Here is an 18,600-nt window from a genome sequence, read left to right on the forward strand (position 1 = left end):
TGGGCATGGGAGGTCTCTATACATATTTATTGCAACCCCAGGTGTTGGAGGTTCTTGTTCTTTGGAAATTGCCCATACGACACTGCCTCTTTAGGTCTTAGTCCCGTGAGGACCTTGCGTGCCCTCACTTCCAAGTGAAGTCAGTGGGAATTGAAGGCACTTGTACTTCCTGTTACAGACTATATTGGGGGATCAGTCCCTTAGTAAGGAGAGCCATCCCTTCTTAGTGCTATTAACATATTCAGACAGTGACCACAATACATTGGAACTGTACCACACTCATCAACTGCTAATAATCTTTCCACCTCCTTTGCAGAACGTATTTGGAGGAAGAGCTAACAAAGGCCAGAAAGAAGCCAAGCCTGCGGAAGGACATGTATCAGAAGATGATTGAAGTAGACCCCAATGCCCCGACCGAGGAGGAGAATGCCCTGCATGCAGTAACCAAGCCCCGATACATGCAGTGGAGGGAGACCATTAGTTCTACAGCAACCCTGGGATTCAGAATCGAGGGAATAAAGGTGAGGTTGCTTGACCTGTCTCTGTGTCATAACACTGGTCACTGGCAGGGTTCATGAGAAAACCAACCTGGGAGAAGTATTAATTTCCCGCAACCGCTATTAGTAGCATGAAGTTTCTGTAGCCAAATTTCATGAAATGTGCATGCAGAACGATCTCTCTGAGGCAGGCTCATGGCATTTCAAGATGTCCTGTGCCACCTTATGGCTTCTGAGGGAGAGCCTTGGAAAACTGCTCTTTCCACCCAAAACAGCATGCAAACTTTGACTAAACTTTTGGGTCCTAACTTGCCCCAATAACAGAGAACTGAGTCCCTTCCAAACTTTAGAGAAATTTCAAAAAACAAAATTGGGATCCAACTCCGTGACCTGAAAATTCAAAGCAGAATTTGTTTCTGCCCCTTCCCCTTCCAATCTCTCAAGATCTGGCTGTATAAGAGAGGAGTGAAATGTTGTGATAAAGGCACAAGTAAACTGGGAAAATCTGCCTGACAAATAAGTCCTCTGTAAAAACTCTGCACATTTTACTCATGTTTCACTGAGTGCCATCGTCCCGGGTGGCACTCGAGGGCTAGGAACTCTAACTACTGAAAAGCTAGGCCATGTAGCTTTGCTACGGTAGCGCCGTAGCGTAGATCCTTCATATAGTGATGGAAGAGATTTTTTCCATCGATGTCGGTAATCCACCTCCCCAAATAGCAGTAGCTAGATTGACAGAAGAATTCTTCCATTGCCATAGCCGTGTCTTGCTGGGGCTTAGTTCAGCTTAGCTATGGCATTCAGGAGTGGGGATTTTTCACAACCCCGAGTGCCGTAGTTATGCGGACCCAACTTGTAAGTGTAGACCAGGCCCTAGACCAGAGATGGGCAAACTTTTTGGCCTGAGGGCCGCATCGGGTTTTGGAAATTGTATGGAGGTGCTAGTTAGGGGAGGGGGGCGTGGCCTGCCTTCCCCCATTTCTTGCCCCCTGACAGCCCACCCCCGGGACCCTGCCCCATCTGCCCCTCCCCCGCTCCCTGTCCCCTGACCGCTCCTGGAACCTCTGGCCCTGACTGCCCCCCGCCGTCCTATCCAACCCCCCTCCTTTCTGACTACCACCCCCTGGACCCCTGCCACCCATTCAACCCCCCTGCTTCCCGCTCTCTGACTGCCCCAACCGCTATCCACACCCCTGCCCCTTGACCACTACCCTGAACTCTCCTGCCTTCTATCCAACCCCCCCCTGCTCCCTGCCCCCTTACCGCGCTGCCTGGAGCACCAGTGGCTGGTGGCGCTACAGCCACGCACCATGCAGCATAGAGCACCAGGTCAGGCTGGGCTCTGCAGCTGTGCTGCCCCAGAAGCTCCCAGCCCCGCCACCCAGAGCATTGTGTCAGCAGCGGGGTGAGCTGAGGCTGCAGGGAAGGGGGAACAGCGGGGGAGGGGCCAGGAGCTAACCTCCTGGGGCAGGAGGGTCCCATGGGCCGCCAGTTTGCCCACCTCTGCCCTAGACTAATAGTTGCTGTGTAACATCCTAGGAGTTTAAAGCTGCCCTCTAGAGGCAGCGTGTCTAACTGACTTTGCAGCACTTCTCAGAATGCAGAGGCTGTGATCCTAATTGCATCTATGAAATTAAAACTATAGTAGATTGGGGGAGAGGGGTGGGGAGGAACAGACAAAAACATGATCCAATCCTTCTAGTACATGAGACAGTCTTTATAATGAAGAGAAGCAAAAGCCTATATGGATCTGAACTTTACCAAAGCTCAGGGTATCTGTTTTGGTGTCTGAAATTGTTATGTTAAAGTTCTGAGCTGAAATATTGATCCAAACCAGAATGTGGGTTTTAGTTTGTGCCCATCTCAGATTGCAGTATCAAGGCATGATCATGATCAGGGGCTGTGGAGATTCCTCTCCCATGTAATGAGATGCTCTGTCTCTTTAAACGTGATGGGTAACTCTTGCAAAAGTGCTGAAGGACTTCACTGCAGAATTAATTTAAGTTATCTGTGCTTGAGTTACTTCTCTCAATTTTAGCCTAGCTTGAGTGAGAGCAGCCACACTGCAAAATAGCATGCAAGCTGCTTTGTCCACTCAGGTGCTGCACTCACTCGTGTGAGGGTCTAAGAATTCTGGGGGCTGTCTCACGGTCCTTGGCACTGCAGTAAGCAGAACCACTCTATGAATTAGCTCCTAGGGAATTGTGGAAGAACTTGTCTGTCCCTTCATGAGGACTGGTGGTTAGAGGAGAGGAATTATGGGAAGGCATTGGAGGACAAGTGGCACATGAGTGGAACTAGCCTTCAGCCACACTATAGGATGGTCATGTTAGCAACTAATGAGTTCTGCTTACTCGAGTTGCAGCCTGAGCCCCCTTATGGGCCAGCCAACCTGATTTACAAGCACCACACTCAAGTGAAGGGTTAGTATGTGTGAATGGGGAACAAGTTACAACTTTGCAGTGAAGGCAAGCCCTAAGTGACTGAGGGTATGTCCACACTACAGCGACACAGCTACAGTACTGCAGCTATGCCATTGTAGCACCATAGTGTAGATGCATCCTGCCTCAACAGAAGGGGTAGGTAATCAATGTAGGTAATCCACCTCTCCAAAAAGGTGGTAGCTAGGCTAATGGAAGAATTCAACAGTGGAAGTTATATCACCCTAACTGCATGGCACAGGGCACAACATTTTTCACAGCCTTTAGCGATGTAGCTAGATTGATGACATTTTTAGGTGTAGATCAGGCCTTAGAAGCCTAAGTTTCATGGCAAGTTAATGGATCTTAGGTGCTTTCAAACCCTTTACTAGAGATAAACACTGAATAGCGGTAGAACTGAATTAAAATGAAGGAAACCCTGCTTTGAACTGGGGAGAAGGGCAGAAGGGATTAAGAGTTCAGCTCCACTAACCAGTGGTCAGATTGATGAAAACAAGCTGAGGTTAAAACAAGTGGTAAGTGGTGGTTAAAATGAATAGTGGCACTCGCTGCAACTGACATCCACACCCCAGCTGCTCCTTCAGTACTCTGTGGAGATCCTCCTAATAACAGCTCCATTTCCTAACACTCTTTGATCAGCAGGGAAAAGGCTGACGTGGAGATTATTTGTATTGTCATTAGTCATTGGATTTAAAACTCAGTCAACATTCTCACAGCTGCTGTTTCAAGCTGTCTGCATAACTGGGCAGACGTCACTGCGTCCATTTACATTAGGGAGGGCTTCGCAACCACAAGGTTGAGAGACTTGGAAAGTGCTGGGCTAAATGCAAGTGTACATTCTGGTGCAAAGACAGTGCCCCATTGAAAAGCACCTTCTTACTGAACTGCTGTCACTGGACCACTTCAACCCATGCTCCTAGCAAATGTTTTTCCTTGGACAAACGCTGAGCAATGAAGGCGATCCCACTGTGAGAAGAGGAGGCCTTTCTGAGGCTGAATCAATGCAACAAGATTCATGACTAGCGGGTGCTATTGCATTTGTATCTGTCTGTGTCACTCAGGGACTGACTGAAAGGGGCTAAAGTAAGAATAATCATTTTTTTCAGCATGGTTTATGTGCTGCAACATAGCCGCCTTCCTGAGAGGCCTCCACCAGTGGCTACCTATCCCTTAAAAAACTTTTGTCATCTGGCCACAATCCATACTCCTTCATCTGTTCCATCAGTTCTGACCACTGCTCAGTTTTCCCCTTCCCCTCCAGTTCTGTTGGAGGCTGATTCTTAACTGACACCTTACTGAGAACTGTCCCATTTCACTGACTTTCCGAGCCCTCTTCAAAACACCACTAAATCCCCTCCTCTTTGCTCCCTCCACCCAGTGAGACAGTTCCCTATATCAGCCCTTAATCTGAACAACCCTTCACCCATTTCCATTGCTGTAACTGTCACTGTCTAGCTGGTGCACTTTATGAAACTAAAACTAAAAAGTAGCTGGATCAGTTAGGACTAAATCTTGCATATGGTGATTTGTCTGTTGCTTCTCTCTGTCCTCATGCTAAGATTAAGTGTATTTATCTGTTGATAGTTTTCTGGGCTGCATGCTTGGTCTAAAGGATTATATATAGGGATACTGCAAGGGGATGGACTCATCTAATTGAGTCTTTTGCCTCTAATTACTGTAATTCTCCTTAAATCCCTCAGTTCCTAGATTCCTCCCACCCCCAATCTAGAGAACTGACATTCACTTTGGTTACTGGCATAGATCTTTCCCTCTGCCTTTAAGTTGAAGTTTTACACAGAGCAAATGTTGCTGAATTGTATTACTTTGCTTGCTTCATAGCTGGATAAGCATCCCCTGCTGAGAACAGGCATTCAGTATCTTGAAGCTGCTATTGAAGCCTCAAGGGGAAACTTAGGGCTTGTCTACATCAGAAAGTTGCAGCGCTGGTGAGGGAGTTACAGCGCTGCAACTTAGGAGGTGTACACATCTGCAGGGCACCACCAGCGCTGCAACTCCCTGTTTGCAGCGCTGGCCGTACTCCCGTTTTGTCTCGGGTGTAGAGGATCCAGCGCTGGTGATCCAGCGCTGGTAATCAAGTATAGACACTTACCAGCGCTTTTCTTGACCTCCGTGGAATAAGCAGGTATCCCAGCATACCTGAGGAAGCCTCTGGTAATCAAGCTGGTCTCCTTCCCCGGTTTGCTCTCGCGTTCCCCGAACCCCCGAGCAAGCAGGTCTCCTTCCCTGCAGTTTGCAGGGTGGTTCGGGGAACGCGAGAGCAAACCGCGGCGAAGCTGGTCTCCTTTCCCGGTTTGCTCTTGCGTTCCCCGAACAAGCAGGTCTCCTTCCCTGCGGTTTGCAGGGGGGTTCGGGGAACGCGAGAGCAAACCGCAGCGAAGCTGGTCTCCTTCCCCGGTTTGCTCTCTCGTTCCCCGAACCCCCGAGCAAGCAGGTCTCCTTCCCTGCGGTTTGCAGGGTGGTTCGGGGAACGCGAGAGCAAACCGCGGCGAAGCTGGTCTCCTTCCCCGGTTTGCTCTCTCGTTCCCCGAAACCCCGAGCAAGCAGGTCTCCTTCCCTGCGGTTTGCAGGGGGGTTCGGGGAACGTGAGAGCAAACCGCGGCGAAGCTGGTCTCCTTTCCCGGTTTGCTCTCTCGTTCCCCGAACCCCCGAGCAAGCAGGTCTCCTTCCCTGCAGTTTGCAGGGGGGTTCGGGGAACGCGAGAGCAAACCGCAGCGAAGCTGGTCTCCTTCCCCGGTTTGCTCTCTCGTTCCCCGAACCCCCGAGCAAGCAGGTCTCCTTCCCTGCGGTTTGCAGGGTGGTTCGGGGAACGCGAGAGCAAACCGCGGCGAAGCTGGTCTCCTTCCCCGGTTTGCTCTCTCGTTCCCCGAACCCCCGAGCAAGCAGGTCTCCTTCCCTGCGGTTTGCAGGGGGGTTTGGGGAACGCGAGAGCAAACCGCGGCGAAGCTGGTCTCCTTTCCCGGTTTGCTCTCTCGTTCCCCGAACCCCCGAGCAAGCAGGTCTCCTTCCCTGCGGTTTGCAGGGTGGTTCGGGGAACGCGAGAGCAAACCGCGGCGAAGCTGGTCTCCTTTCCCGGTTTGCTCTCTCGTTCCCCGAACCCCCGAGCAAGCAGGTCTCCTTCCCTGCGGTTTGCAGGGTGGTTCGGGGAACGCGAGAGCAAACCGCAGCGAAGCTGGTCTCCTTTCCCGGTTTGCTCTCGCGTTCCCCGAACCCCCCTTGAAGCCGCCCAACAGCGCTGCAGTGTGGCCACATCTAACACCACTTGCAGCGCTGGTTGCTGTAAGTGTGGCCACTCTGCAGCGCTGGCCTTATACAGCTGTACTAATACAGCTGTAACAACCAGCGCTGCAAAATTTTAGATGTAGACATGGCCTTAGGAAAGTTTTATTGAGAGATGGTTCTTGGTTTTTCCTTCTCTACTTTCTCACTATGGACATCTTCCTGGAAAAACAGGATTGTCTGGAGTAATCTACCCTGTAAGTTGTCTGTAGTGGAGATCTTGATACAGAGGATCTTGTGCTACAAGTACCGATAGGCAGAGTGTTGTGGGGTGGAGCAAGAGACTTGCATGAAGAGAGCCTTAGTGAATGTATCAAGTTTCAGCAGGAGGGCAATGGAGTCTAGTAGGCAGACCGCAAGACTGGGATTTGGGAAACCAGTTCCTGTCCCATTCCTAGCTCCGTCCCCAGCTTGCTGGGTGACTGTAAGTAAGTCACTTACCCACTCTGCATCTCTCTGTCTGGACAATAGGGACAGTGGTGCTTTCCTGCATTGAAAAGGCTAGGAATGCCAGATTTTATCAAAATAACCAGGGTAAAACTCAAGATGGATCCCATTTCTACTGGTAGTTAAAACTACCCTGAGGCATCAGTGACTCTCAGAAGTATATGCCCCGCATAGTGCACTGCTGTACTGCTGTATGCACATTTATATAGTCACACAAACTCCATTGACTTAACTTCCTTAGACTCCTGAAAATCTCACCCAAACACCCTTCGAGAAAGAACCTGGCTACCTGATCTTGCTGACTGCAAGTTCTAGAATTCCAAAGAAGAAACAAGTTAGCCTTGATGCTAAAGTTACCATAGGCCAAAACTGGTGCTAAAGTGGGGGTGGGTGGCAGGGAAAGCCCAGTTGCTATGGCCCATCAACCAGCCCTACATTTCTTCTTTGTAAAGATTAACTCCCTGGGGCTAGAACACCTGTAAATGTCAAGCCTGTGGAAAACACCACAGCACTGCCTGGCAGCTCAGGGAAAACTTCAAGAGGGGAATAATTATAAGAGCAGCATTATAAATATTCTAGCTGGCTTTCCTGAAACTGAGCTAATGCCTTATCTCAAAGCCCATCCACTCTTTCATTTATTTATAGCCCCATGTAAGACTCCACTCATAACCATATACCTCCCTTCTTGAATGCTTTGTGCAAGGCTGTACTGTAGTTTACATGTGAAACTAGTATGATAGCCCTTCTCCAGGTTGGTATCTGTCATCTCCAAGGGGCAGGGTCGGGGGAGGTATAGCATATATAGCATAGCAGCCAGGGAACTCTCCCTCTGGACAACAAGACGGATTAAGTTCCTGAGCAAGCAAACCTCCTCTGAAGGTACTTCCCCACTCTTGGAGAGCACACATTCTGTCAGCACAGTTTCTCTGATCTTGGCCACCTGCAACGGTGCACAGGCCCTGAGATGATCTCAGGCTGTCATGTCCCAAAGCACTTAGGACTTTATGCATTATAAATGGCTCCCAATTGCACTCACACAAACAGTAGTTTTCCTGCACAGGTGTAACGTCCCACAGATCCACTCTACTGAGCATACTTTAGCAAGCAAGATTGTTCATCATCTTTAGTTGTAGGTTTTAGTATTGCTTAAGTCAGTTTACATAATGTGCATACTCTTGGGTTACATTTGCATATCATTTACTGACTAAATTTGGCACACTGATTTACATGATCAGTCTGCTCGCCCCCACAATTCATGCATTGTACACACACATTTTTCACCTTCCATTTCTTTGGGAATGGTGCTCAGTTGATTACTTGGAACGCCCCGGGAAGGCTTTATAAGGATGTCTAAAGCTACAGGACAGGATATTCATTGTACTCTGTTCCTTCCCTCATCTTCTGATCCAGTTCTTCATTCTTACTTCATCTTCCCCAGCATAACAGGATGTCTTTCCGGCTCCCATCCGTTGCAAACAAGTCATCCTTCATGGAGCACTAGACTATGGAAACAAAGCTGTGTGTATAGGACACACTTTAAAACTAGCCTCTACAGCCAGGAAGTGCAGGTCCCAAAGGGAATTCTGATTACCCAGTGGTTTATAGAACCTGGACAAACAATGAAAGAACCCCATCTATGCTCTTCATTTATAGAGCGTCTGAGGCTCTCAAAGTGACTTAGCATCACAGTAGCTTTCTTAATTTGTTTGTGAGACTCTTCATTCCCATTTTGTAGCTAAGGGACAGAAGCAGAGTTAGGTTAAGAGACTTGCACAGATCCCATAGAAAGTCTGTAGAAGAGCAGGAATGGAACCCCAATCTTTTAACTTCCAGTAGTTTGCATACTTCCTTCCCTAAGACCTTTGGGAACAGAATAATAGGAGAAGAGAACCTTTTGGGGACAAAGTTCTACTGGGAAGTGTGCTGTAATCCCACATCTGATGCAGACATGCAAGGATATTGTGCTCATTCACTATTGGTGCCTGACATCTGACAATTGCCTTGCTGTCAGACTGCGCTCCATGTGTCTGTGCTGCCTGGTAGCCTGTAAGCTCCTTGGAGCAGAGGCTTCTTGCTATTTCTGTCGTGCTGTGCGCAGAGCTCCATTAAATGGAGCACTTAACCATGGCTAACTCTAATCCTGGGATGTATTCATGTTGCTCTTGGGCTGTGTCTGCATAAACCTTTTCTCTTCAAATTTCCCACCATTGCTATTGATAGAATAACAGAAATGTAGGGCTGGAAGGGACCTCGAGAGGCCATCTAGTCAGCCCCCTGCACGGAGGCAGAACCTAGTATATTGAGACCATCCCTCAAAAGTGCTTGTCCAACCTGTTCTTAAAAGCCTTCAGTGATGAGGATTCCATAATCTCAATAGACTAGCTCAGCCATGGGTGCCCCACAGCCACCTCACTTAGAACAGGCCTAGATGACCGAATGAGAAACATGCTGGCAATCTGTCTACCTCCTACCACTGTGGAGCTGCACCATTCATAGCAATGGTGAGAAATTTAAGGAAAAACACTTACCTCTTCACTGCATCGGACTTTGTTTAGGTCAAGGGTAAAAGCTGGAGATGCATATTCATGACCTCTGTGTCTTTTTTTTCATGCAACTCCTTTTATTGCCTGCTCTGTGGCTTTTGGGAGGAGAGAAGGTATTGAATGATAGACCTGACCTGACTCTTCAACCCACGGTCAACTACATAGGTCAGAAGCCTTCAGTGTGGACCTTTGTCTGACAATGTCGCTTAAAGAAATCTTTCCAGGGCAGATTCTAACATCCTTGCTTGTGTGGAGTAGCTGACTTCAAGGGGACCCTTCCTGGAACAAAGTATCGCTCGCTGCCAAGTGATGGGAATCTGGCCTTGAGCCATGTGCCTGTTTCCTCTGCTGAGCAGGAGCAGATGAAAGCAGGCCAGTTCATCTGAGTCCCTTCTAGGGCTAGACTGGGTGCAGTCTGAGCAGATGAGATGTTCAGGTAGCCATGGTGCTCAGCTGGAGCGGGAGGGAAGAGTGTACACAGCTTGCTGAGTTTTTACATTGTACGTATCAGTCCTTGAACACAGAGGTGATCATAAACAGCTGACAGGCAGGTGTCTTTTACGACTCTTGGCCATTATCAATGGGCTGGGGACCCGGGTCTCCTGCAGACCCACTGTTTTTTGTGGTTTTCAGTAGGGAGAAAAGCAGGTATTCAGGGCCGTCCTTAGGCATAGGCAGAATAGGCAGCGGCGTAGGGCCTCATTCTCCCTGGGGGCACCACGCTGCAGGCAGCCCAGACAGTGTAGAAGCAGGGCTGCTGGGTCCTAGAGAGAGCCGAATGCAGCACAGTCTGAGGAATGGGATTGGCTGCTGGGGTCTTTGGGAAGGGGAGGGGGTGGGGGTGGGAAAGGAGCTCACCTGTGAGTGTGACTCTTTCCCCCCGGCTGAGGTCAGGTGAGGCAGGCTCTGTGGCTCTGGAACCAGTATCCTTTGTTGTTTCCCATAACATCCATTCTTCTCTCCCCCCGCCCCATGGAGCACCCCCTCCTTTCTCCCTCCTCCCCAGGAGCACCCCTCTCTCTCCTCCCTCCCCTCCGTCAGGGCTGGGTTGGGTGAGGTGCTGCGGGGGAGGGGAGAGGAGGCAGCTGGCTGCCTGCCTGCTGAGGAATGAAAGTGAAAGTAACTCACTTCCTTGGCAGGCAGTCAGAATTGTAATGTCACACAGGGCTTGGCTGGGGTTAGCCAGATGTGTGAAAAATCAGGACTTGGGGTGGGGTGACCAGATATCCCTATTTTATAGGGACAGTCCCAATTTTGGGGTCTTTTTCTTATATAGGCTCCTTTTACCCCCTCTCCCCCCGCCCCCACTGCCTGTCCTGATTTTTCACACTTGCTGTCTGGTCACTCTAGGTGGGGGTAATTGGTGCCTATATAAGACAAAGCCCCAAATATCAGGACTCGCCCGATAAAGTCAGGACATCTGGATCTGGCCACCCTAGCTGGGAAGCACCTCTCCCCGGGCTGGCAGCTGCCAGCGATCCATCTCATCCGGGGGGGAGCTGCACAGGGCAAGATGAGCTGCTGTGGCTCCATGGGTGACCTGTCTGAGATCAGATGCTGTGCTAACTTCACCATGGTCCGTAAGGCTGGTGGTGGTGCCCATTGGCGTGTGATTGCACCTGAGGGTTTGCTGCTTCTGTTGCCACTCTGCACCCCAAGAGGTGGATTTTGGGGTCTAATGCAGCTGTTGGACCAGCAGGCTGGGGGGTGAGCCAAGCATGAAAGCAGTACTGTGTTGCCATTTAGATTGTCATTTAACAACTTTGTTTGCCAAAAATTCTTGCTAACAATCCTGAATCCAATTTCAATATTTTTTTTTTTTAAAAATCAATATCTTAGCCAAAAACAGAAAATTAAGTTGTTGACAATTATTAGTGACAGGTTTGGTTAAAGGCAGGGAGTGGGCCAGTTTTCATCAGAGAAACAAAAAATGTTGACTGACTTTCATATAGCCTGTTACTCCTGATAAGAACCCTCCAACAACTGTAATATGCTCATCTTCTTACTAGTGTATAAAGCAGGGGTCGGCAACCTACGGCACACGTGTCAAAGGTGGCAGGTGAGCTGATTTTTGATGGTATGCAGCAGCAGGCTGAGCGGCTCAGCCCATCTCTGCTCTGGGGTTCCGGCTGCTGCCCTATTGCCAGCTGGGATACCAGCCATCGGCCCCATTCAGCACCTGCTGCTGGCCTGGGGACCCTCAAGGAACCCCAGGCTGGCAGTGGACTGAGCAGGCCAGCTGAACCACTCAACCTGCTGTCAGCCTGGGGTTCCATTCACTCAGCCGGCAGCGGGCTGAGTGGGCTGGTGGCGGGCTGAGCAGGGCCGGTGGAGGGTTGAGTGGCTCAGTCTGCTGCCAGTCTGGGGTCCCAGCATTACTCAGCCTACTGCTACTCCGGGGTTCCGGCTGCCGGCCCCTTGCCAGTCAGGAGCTCAGCCGCCAGCCCCACTCTGCCTCCTGCCAGCCTGGGTGAGCAGAATCCCAGGCTGGTAGCGGGCTGAGGGGGGGTTGGCGGCCGGGATCCTGGCTGGCAGGAGTTGGTGGTCAGAACCCCAGACCAGCAGCGGACTGAGCAGGGCCTGGGATCCTTGTCTAGGGTTCCAGCCACCAGCCCGCTGCCAGTTTGGGGTTTCATTTACTCAGCTGGCAGTGGCCTGAGCAGGACCGGTGGCCAAGACCTCAGATAATAACAATAGTTTATTTATATAATATAGACATAGAGAGAAACCTTCTTGTGACGAACTGGGAATGTTCTTGATGTTTCCTCTGAATACTGTGTTGGTGCCTCAGTGTCCCCTATGCAGTTCTTAAGTATCTAGGTGGTGGGATAAGGGCATGTGATTGCTGAAGAGCAAAGGGACAGTGCACCTAAATGCCTGGCACTCTGTCTCCTAGCAACTAATGGCCTAGACCCCTTCTCTGCAAAGGTGCCAGCTGAAGGTGTTGGAGACAAAGGGATCAGGTGACCTCCTGGCCCGGGAAAGGGGCTGAGGAGAGAGGAGGGGCTGGGAGGGGTTGTTAGTCTGGAGCTGGCTGGGGTCGAGGAGTGAAGTGCAGACATGGGGGGTCTGTTTCACTGCCCCCCAGAATGGACCCGGCCGAGGGGTCTGGTTCGCTGTATCTACAAGCTCTGTTTTAGACCTGTTCCTGTCATCGAATAAACCTCTGTTTTACTGGCTGGCTAAGAGTCACATCTGACTGCAAAGTGGGGGTGCAGGACCCGGTGGCTTCCCCACGACCCCACTGAGGCGGGCTCGTTGTGGGAAGCGCACGGAGGGACAGAGGATGCTGAATGCTCCAAGGAGAGACCCAGGAGATGAAGACGTGTGAGCTTCTTGCCCTGAACAAGTCTGCTCCAAGGAACAGGAGGCTCCCCAAAGTCCTGACTGGCTTTGTGGGGAGCAGTTCCAGAGCATCGCCCGGTGACTCCGTGAAACTTCTACAAACATTAAAATGTATTACTGGCACGAGAAATCTTAAATTACAGTGAACTTGGCACACCACTTCTGAAAGGTTGCCGACCTCTGGTATAAAGTGACCATATGTTGTACTAAGATTCTCCTGCTTTTTTTTTTCCCTGTGAGTCAGTATAACTTTTGCCAGCCCAGAAGTTGGGCAGCCAATGTTTTACGTTTTCACAATGTTTTCTCCAACTTTCATAAAGTAAATACATAGTTAATATGAGTTTAAAAGGCCAGGGACACTTCTTTGTGAAGAATCTGTACAACAGATCATTCCCATAGACGATCCAGAAAAGAAATTTGAGGTTGAATTTTTTAATGTTGTGATGGATAAAGCAGTATCTGCTGTTGATGAAAGGTTTAATACCTTGAAAGTACACCATGAACAGTTTGGATTTTTGTATGACATAACTAAATTCAACGAAATAGGAAAACAAGAGCAACTAATGACAAAGTGCAAGAACCTAGAGAGCCTCCTGAAGCACGGTGATAGTTTTGATTTAAATGGACTTGAATTGTACGAAGAATTGAGTACACTGTCATCAATGTTGCCACATGCAAAATCGGTGATGGACATTGTACAGTTTATTCATACCCGCAAACTTGTTGACATATATCCTAATGTGTATATTGCCACTCGTATTCTACTGACAATTCCTGTAACAGTAGCATCAGGAGAACAGAGTTTCTCAAAACTAAAGCTCATTAAAAACTATCTCCGCTCTACCATGAGTCAGGAACGCTTAACTGGTCTTGCTATTCTTCCAATCGAACAAGACACGACTTTGTCTTTGTCATACGATGACATTATTACTGATTTTGCAGCCAAAAAAGCCAGAAAGATTGCTTTTAATTAAAAACAAATCTTTGTTTCAATACCTTTTCATATAAATTTCCAATAAAATTTTGATAAATTAAAAAAAAATATTATTTGCATCATTCTGTCATATCAGAATTTTTTCTATAGTGCTGCTTCTTTAGTGCTAGTCCATCAGCATTACAGTGTGCTTCATTAAGTTAAACTGGTTTTAATAACGTGAATGTGGCAAGTTTTCCAATACTGTAAGCTTATGTTTGTGTTGCTAAGAGCAGATCAGGCACAGGGGCACCAGTTTAATAATCTCGCCTAGGGCACCATAAATCCTAAGGCCGGCCCTGCAGGTATTGCCCAGGGCCTATGTGTGAGCTGCTGCAGCCTGCATTATGCCTTCCCACCCAAAAGCTGCCCTAGTGTTTCAAATCAGACTGGCTACCCAGGGATTTTTGTGTCCCCTTCTAGGAAATGTCTACGTTTCCCTTTCCTCCATCTTCAGATGTTTTCTAGCATGACTTTAATGCTTGTTTCTTCTTGAAGCAAGAATACAATAGGAGGCAGCCGCTGGCTATTAGACATTCTGGTCAGAGAAAGCGGGGAGAAGGAATTCGGGAGCTACATAGCAAAAAATGAGTGGTACTTACTTCTAGGACCTGCACTTGGGGTTAGTCAATGCTACGGTCCCCGGATGGTAACTTGCCTATGTCATTAGTGGCCTTGGTAAGTCTCTGTGACACTGGGGAGCTGCTGCTCAGATTCCTTATTAAGTAATGGGCTGGCTGCAAGAGCTGAACAGCAGGTCAGTATGTCAGCTGACCTCTTCAGTAAGGCAAACAGTCACTACATCTGACCCTTTCTAAGCAGAGGACTATTGTGCCCTACAGAATAGAGCACTAGACTGGGATTTGGGAGACCTGGGTTCAAATCTTGGCTTTGGCCCTGCTAGGTGACGTCTCAGTGCCTCTATTTTCCCATCTGTAAAATAGGGATAATGATATTTATCTCCCTCTATAAAAAAAACTTTGAGCTGAAAAGTGCTATGAAAGAGTAGGTGTTTATTATTATTTCATGGCACTTACTTGAATCTTGACTACCTGTCCCCTTGCCCTCAAGGAGGCCAGTCTGCAGTCTGGTTCATGACATGCCCAACAGTGTTTCAAACACAAGTCACCTCCTCTAACTGCCCGCTCTCATGACAATGTGTCTGGGTTTCTGTCTCCCTTTTTAAGAAAGAAGATGGCACAGTGAACCGGGATTTCAAGAAGACAAGAACAAAGGAACAGGTCACAGAGGCCTTCAGAGAATTCACTAAAGGAAACCGTAACATTCTGGTGAGTCAGCAGTTGCATTAGGACGACATTGCCCAAATGCCTGCCAGGTGCGAGAGTGGACTCCTTCCTCCTCTAGGCTCTTGCCTTGGTGATGTATTGCCTAATGCTAAGGACCACAGAATTAATCTTGCCACTGCTGTGCCAAGCCTATTGGAAAATAGCACCAGAAGGGCAAAGTAGAGACCTCTTCCTAGCCTGGAGAAGGTGCAGGGGTAGGCAGAGGCTAGGAGAGAACACACTATTAGCTGTAATGGCAACACTCAGACTTTGCACTAGGCAGCCTGATTATATCAGACAGCTACTAGGATTACGAAACCATCCACTGCCGGAGGACAGACGCGGAAGGGTAGGCTGGTTGACTAAACGAGGGGAGGGGAAGTCTGCTGTAGAGATGGAGAAGAGGCTGCAGGCATGGGATGTGAGGAACAAGCTCCCATCAGTAGTGGCTGGGGCTGGTGAAGAAAGGCCAGACCTTTCCATTTGTTTCTTACTTCTGATCTCTGGCTGCTTGGCTGGAGAAGATTTCCTTCCTATACTGTGAGCTGCCTCATAAGGCAGGCTGTAAGGGTGCCCAGTATCCCTGCCATCCAGGGGCATTGGGGAGGGGACCATCTTGTCTGTAGCCATCCCTCTCCTGGGCCTGAGTGCTGCAAACCCATGTATCCTGCATATGCCAAATGGTGCTGCTGCGTGTTGCTAGGTGAACTAGCTGTTTAGCTGTACATGTTTTACATACACTGGGTGAAATATACAATTTGATAAACTAGCTCCATTTTAGGCCCTACCATATGAAGCCTATTAGCGAGTGACTCTATATGGCCTGACTCTTAGCGCTGCCGACTTCAAACCTGCCTGTTTACTTTGACATTAGCTAACTGGAGTTTATTCTTGGTTCTGTGAATGACGCTGCCCAGCTCTGGTTTGGCCAAATTGCTCCCATGTACGCAGGCGGACTTGAAGTTCTTTCAAATCACTTTGACACTGTTTAAGGCTTGGGCTAATGAGAGGTGAATCTAATCAGTCAAACTGCTAACCTCCTGAAGTCCACCCCTCTGCAACCTCCCACCAGAGACAGAGTTTGAGCGGTTGTTTTGACTCCTCTTAGAAGAGGGGCTGGCAGCATGGTTAGCCAGTACTGTATGTATTAGAATATTTATAATTTAGCCTGCTTTTTGGATTAAACCAGGAACATTGCTGTGATTAGCAAGGGGACTTTGAAGAATTCCAGAAATTCACCATGTTACTAGTCTAATACGCCCCTCTCTAGGTCTTACTACTGACTTGCTTGAAAAGACTTAAACTTGTAGTAGTACTTATAGCTTATTTTCTTTATCATTCCAGAACGGTTACCTTAATCGGTTGAAGGGGATCCGTGACACCCTGGAAACATCGCCATTCTTTAAATGCCACGAGGTAGAACTTGCCTTTCTCTCTTGAGACAATGCTTAGCTAGATCTGTCCCTATGGGTACTGTGTAGCTTCTGTCCAAGAAAAGGATATTGTCAGTGTTAGAACTCATACATTTCTAAAACTTGAGTTTATTCTCAAATGTGTATTTTCATAGATTTGTCTGCTTAATACCTGCAGAGAGATCATATGACCTACGACTTTGATGTAACCTTGTCACATCTGACACTAAGTGAAAGCTACCTTTAAATTATATGACCATCAATTTTTATTAGTCCAGGAGCTCATGTTTAAATGTTTGTTCAATATCTTTATGCTTATATGTGACTTCAGGAATATTCCTGGCTATTCTATCATAGAAAATATAATATGATATCTCTATGCTAAAGTCTACGTAAGTGCAAGTTCCAGATAATGGTTGGCTTCCAGCATCATGAGTTATTTAAACATGGTTCCAGATGCCTGAAAGGATGCTGGGAGAGTATCTCAAAACAGCACTTATAGAGCTTGCTGGCAAGAGCTGGTCAGGAGTCTTCTGTCAGAATGATTTTCTGTCAGAAAATAGTTTCCATATTTTTCCCTACACATTTTTGCACCTGAATCACAAGTCTCAGGGCAATTGAAATGTTTAAATTACTTGAAACAAAGAGTTTTGGGTCAGTTCAACAAACCAAAATTAAATATTTAGATTGCAGCAATGTCAGGTGTGTTTGTTTGTTTGTTTTTTGAGCCAATGTTGAAACAAAACCTTTTGACATTTCCAAATAGACATCTTTTGGAATTTTCATTTCACAGGAAACTTCAAAATAACAATCTGGTTTGGGACTAAAATAAATATTGAAAAGTCAGCATTTTCCATGGCCTTTTTCAAAACCCAGTTACCAAAGAGATGAAACTGAAGCACTTATGCAGGAATAGCTTCTTTAAAGCGAAATGGGTCCTTCAGGGCAAAGGGAGGCTATGAGAGTGGAAAGAAGTGCTGCTGATGTGCATTCATTCCCAGACCCGTCTGTCTCTAGGAAAGCTCCAATGCACTGAGGGGAGAAAGCCTCCTCACAAATGTAAATTCATAACAACTTGTACAAACTCTACGTGCTTCCGTTTAAAACCTTTTTTTCTATAGGCAGACCTAAAATGGGTGATGCTTCAAACGTGGTAGCACTTCTGTTTGAAATGCTGACATTGGTTGAATTCTTCTAGAACTGCATCACTGTTCTTTCCTGGGGATTGCTTCAGGGGACATGCTAGGCTCCAGCACTCCCCCCATTCCCCAATGCTGTCTCGAACTGGTGATTAATAGGGAACATCTTCTGACCAGTCTGGTGACTGGTCAGATGGTCTTGTTAGTTTAATTTCTCCTGTTTGGACCCTTTCAGCTAACAAATTTCTCTTCAGTCCCTTTCGTGGTTCAAGAACGGCTTCTTACAATTGGCTGAGTCTTTCTCTGCTAGCTTCCAAGTCTCGTCTGCATTCCCTGTCTCTTATTCGAGGGGCTAGCTGAAAGTGCCCACTTTTGCTGCTCCTGTAGGGGTTGCGCTAGCCATTGCTACCATGAATAGCAATAGTGCAAGTCAGTACAGAGTCCATCAAACAACTGCACTTATGGGAGACACATTATTATGGCCCTGACTCTGTAAAATGTTTCTGTTTGGAAAGCTTTCTTGAGTGTTTTCCTGAATTGAGGCCTCTGCACTCACTGAATTCTTTTTTAACTGGGAAAGCAGAAGCTATGTGAGGCAAAACTATGCAGTGAGGATTACGAAATGTGATCCTGGCGTCCATGTGCACAACTGAAACACAGTATTGATGTAAAAACAGACTCAAACCCGGCACTGGGTCAGAACCTTGGGGAATACCTTAGGCGGAGCAGGCAGTGGGATCTGAAAATCCGCATACCTGGGCTGTCTTGGCCCAGTAGGGGAAGCAACTATCATAGGCTCTTCAGAGGTGCTGAGCACCCACAGCTCCCACTGGAGTCAGTGAGCTCTGTGAATATTCAGCACCTAGCCAAACTGGAAATAAGGCCAGGTATTAAAGGAAGGAGAAGTGCAGAGGGGGCCATTCCTCTGCATGAGTTTGTGTGAGCTCTTTTCCACCTCCTCCTTGGCTGGTCTGGTAGGGATTCCCCCAGGAGGGGAAGCTGCAGCAGGATTACCTTCTTCAGGCAGGCTTTCTTAAAGTAACACACAGCCAAATTCTACACACGGAAGCCCTCCCAAACTCCTGTTGGATTCAGTGGGAGAGGTGCACGCACGCACGCTGAGGACAGACAGGATTTAATTGTCCAAAGGCTTATCACAATGTGAAACAGCCTGTTGTAGTAGTGGCAGCAGCTCACAGAAGGGAGGACTGTTACCCTAC

The 18,600-nt window shown here is 48.0% G+C and overlaps 1 protein-coding gene across 3 annotated transcripts in view; it reads left to right on the top strand.

Moving 5' to 3' along the window:
- Nucleotides 1-18,600, top strand: part of ITPKB (inositol-trisphosphate 3-kinase B) — a 122,772-nt gene that overhangs the window by 101,161 nt on the left and 3,011 nt on the right. For all 3 annotated transcript variants that reach the window (XM_030557379.1, XM_030557380.1, XM_030557378.1), the window contains 3 exons: nt 317-521; nt 14,731-14,832; nt 16,174-16,245. In XM_030557379.1, coding sequence (XP_030413239.1) covers nt 317-521; nt 14,731-14,832; nt 16,174-16,245 — 379 coding nt within the window. The remainder of the gene's footprint in view (nt 1-316; nt 522-14,730; nt 14,833-16,173; nt 16,246-18,600) is intronic.

Source organism: Gopherus evgoodei, chromosome 3 (assembly GCF_007399415.2).
Source record: "Gopherus evgoodei ecotype Sinaloan lineage chromosome 3, rGopEvg1_v1.p, whole genome shotgun sequence".
NCBI lineage: Eukaryota > Metazoa > Chordata > Testudines > Testudinidae > Gopherus > Gopherus evgoodei.